This window comes from Mastomys coucha, unplaced genomic scaffold (genome assembly GCF_008632895.1).
Source record: "Mastomys coucha isolate ucsf_1 unplaced genomic scaffold, UCSF_Mcou_1 pScaffold6, whole genome shotgun sequence".
Taxonomy (NCBI): domain Eukaryota; kingdom Metazoa; phylum Chordata; class Mammalia; order Rodentia; family Muridae; genus Mastomys; species Mastomys coucha.
In genome coordinates, this window is record NW_022196912.1 from 79,830,543 (window position 1) to 79,833,425 (window position 2,883).

The 2,883-nt window shown below is 35.7% G+C and overlaps 1 protein-coding gene across 2 annotated transcripts in view; it reads left to right on the plus strand.

Annotated features, from left to right (window-relative positions):
• CUNH14orf28 (chromosome unknown C14orf28 homolog) overlaps positions 1 to 2,142 on the plus strand; it is an 8,034-nt gene extending 5,892 nt beyond the window's left edge. For both annotated transcript variants that reach the window (XM_031356802.1, XM_031356803.1), the window contains exon 5: positions 307 to 2,142. In XM_031356802.1, coding sequence (XP_031212662.1) covers positions 307 to 490 — 184 coding nt within the window. In that variant the 3' untranslated portion in view covers positions 491 to 2,142. The remainder of the gene's footprint in view (positions 1 to 306) is intronic.
• The last annotated feature ends 741 nt before the right edge of the window (positions 2,143 to 2,883 follow it).

Below are 2,883 nucleotides of genomic sequence, written 5' to 3' on the forward strand. Positions count from 1 at the left end.
CCCAAAAAAAAACAAGGCCTTTTAGATTTCTGGGTTCGGACTGGGATCAGAGTCCACTATGAAAAAGTGGGGTAGTAGCAGTGTGCATAATGATTAGGGGCTTGATTATAGAACAGGACTGAGTTCAAACCCTAGTCCTGCCCTTACAGGACCTATTTAACCTTGGAGCTGTCACTAGTTACATATCAATTCTTATTGATGAAGCAGAAATGATAGTGTACATCTGTAAAAGTAAACAATATTTTTAAAAAACTATCATAAAAATGAGACCTAATCACTTTGTTACATGTTGTCATTCATTTGCAGATATTTGCTGGAAGGCGCCACTTTATTTAACAAAGAGGAGCATCATTATTCTGCAGCCTTCCAGATTGACGGACATTGGATGCACTATGATGGCCTCAGAAATGTGAATTTAATTTTGTTAAATAAACCCCCAGAGTTTCTCCTCTTGTCATCATTGGTTTATATTCGAGCAACAGAGAAATAAATATAGACTGATGCTGAATTAAATTGTTCTCCCGCCTGCCCATGCTCCCCAGATGAAGGGCTTTTGTTCTGTATATACTTGGTATCCAAGGAAACAGTTGAACTATACTAGTTTCAGAGATGTATTTTTAATTTTTTGCCCAGGTAAATGTTTTATATGGACAATCTATGCAAAAATGTATTTTTAAAGTATTTTCTGGGTTATTTTTATACAAGCATATGTTATGTTGAAATAAAATGTATCTCGTGGCCTTTGTACTTTTTATTTATATATACCTCAATGGTTTTTTATACTTCTATCCTTAAATCCAAGAAAATACTTTGTCATTTGAATTCTAAATTTCCCTTTTTAGATACCTGAGTAAAACCTAGCATACAGTCAGTAGTTTGGTTATCTGACTATATTTCTTTGCCTTACCTTCAAAGTGCACTGCATTGGATTTAGTAGGATTTGAATGAATGGCTTATGGATGGCTTAGTTTATTTTACCCCTTGCTAATTTACTTGGGGCAATTTTAAAAATTATATGATTTTTTTTATAGATTTGTAGTAGTAGCAAGTTACTGTAACTGTTTGCCAAAGTGTAGACCTGCTAGTACATTTCAGTCATTAGCTAAGCTTCAAACTTTAGTTAGGGTAAGCATTACAAATAAATCATACAACAGTTGTAAATATCTCATGATTAAATTAATGAAAATTCTCCAGTAAATTGTTTTGCAAACAAAGCAACTATCAAAAATATTAGGCCACTGGATATTCATTAGTGTTGGAATAATAGTAAAAATGTATTATATATTTCAGAGGGAAATAAGGTACCCAGTGATACTTCTAGTTCAGTGTTTTAGTCGGACAGAGGAAAAAAATACATTTAAAAAAAACTTAGTAATAATCTGGTTCCCTTGAACCTGCTTACTGACATCAGGAGGCCTGGGCTTGTAATGCCATGGGTGCAAAGTCAAAACACTTGACAGAATTTCATGTTTTCTTATAAATAACCTAATGTCACTCATCTTTTTGCAATTTAAAGGGAAAACATTCTTAGGGAGAATACTTAATGAACTATCACTAATTTTAGTCTTTATAGCAAAATAACATTGTTTATGTTTGGGGTTGAGATTGGGTGGAGTATATTTGACGACTACAGGCCAACAGACTTCACTGCCAAATACCAAATTGCTAAGGTTTCATGCTAAACCTTCCATTGCTGCGGTTCCCTGTTAAGACAACTTGCTATAAAGAAGGGCAGCTGAGCATGAAACCTTGCTAACATCTCACTTTCAGTAAATATTAGGAAAATTATTTTTGACAGAAGATAAAGGATGATAGTATTTTTATAAATCGCCCAGGGTTTATTTAAATAGTTCCTCAAATATAGTAATTGGGATTTGATTTGCAGCAAGCGTTTCTAGTAACATGTATTGCACGAATCAAACTATACAGAACATAAATATTAGTGTATACATATAAAATGGTATGGTTATATTATTGACCAAGTTATTCTTAATACAGACTCTTCAGGGAGTTGCACTTTATATGGGATATTAGTTTTATTGTAACGACTTACCTACCTCACAGGGTTGTTGTGAGGGTTAAGATGTTAAATTTTTGACTACCTTGAACATGCTAATAAAACATATTTCTACCTCTTGTGTACAGGTAGTCTCCCAGATTCTGTCTTACAAACTTTTTACAATTAAAAAACATTATTTACATAGTGTTCATATCACTAAAAAAAAAAAAATCAGAAGTGGCTCGTATCACTAGTGTGTGTGGGAGTTGAATTATTGCTTCTGGACCCTGAGAGGTGGGAGCTGAAGCACAGGTCCTGTGTTCTTATCTTGCTCAATAACTTCTAGAAAAGAAACTACCCCGTGGCTGGCAAGCTGTAGCCAAGCCAAGTGTAAAGACGCACTTATAGAACGTGATGGTGGTGAAGGAGCGCTTCCTTTATAAAGCAAAGCACCCTTTGAGAAATCGACCTGAAGAAAGGAAATAATATGTCCTTAATCAAAATGTCTCAAACTGCCAGGCAGTGGTGGCGCACACCTTTAATCCCAGCACTTGGGAGGCAGAGGCAAGTGGATCTCTGTGTTTGAGCCTAGCCTGGTCTACAGAGTGAGTTCCTGGACAGCCAGGGCTACACAGAGAAACCCTGTCTCAAAAAACAACAACAAAAACAAAAGTCACAAACTACCACATAAATGCAAAGAAGTAATTGTAAAATGGGCTACGCTTGGGGGTGGATTAATGTGAGTGGTGTTACCCTCAACTTGTGCAAATCTCACACTTAATTTTTTCAAAGTGGTTTGTATGCATGTGTGTTTCAGTGTTGTGTGTATGCGTTAGCTTGTGTGCAGGCACAGAAAAGCAAGGTTGTGTGTGTATGAGTTAGCT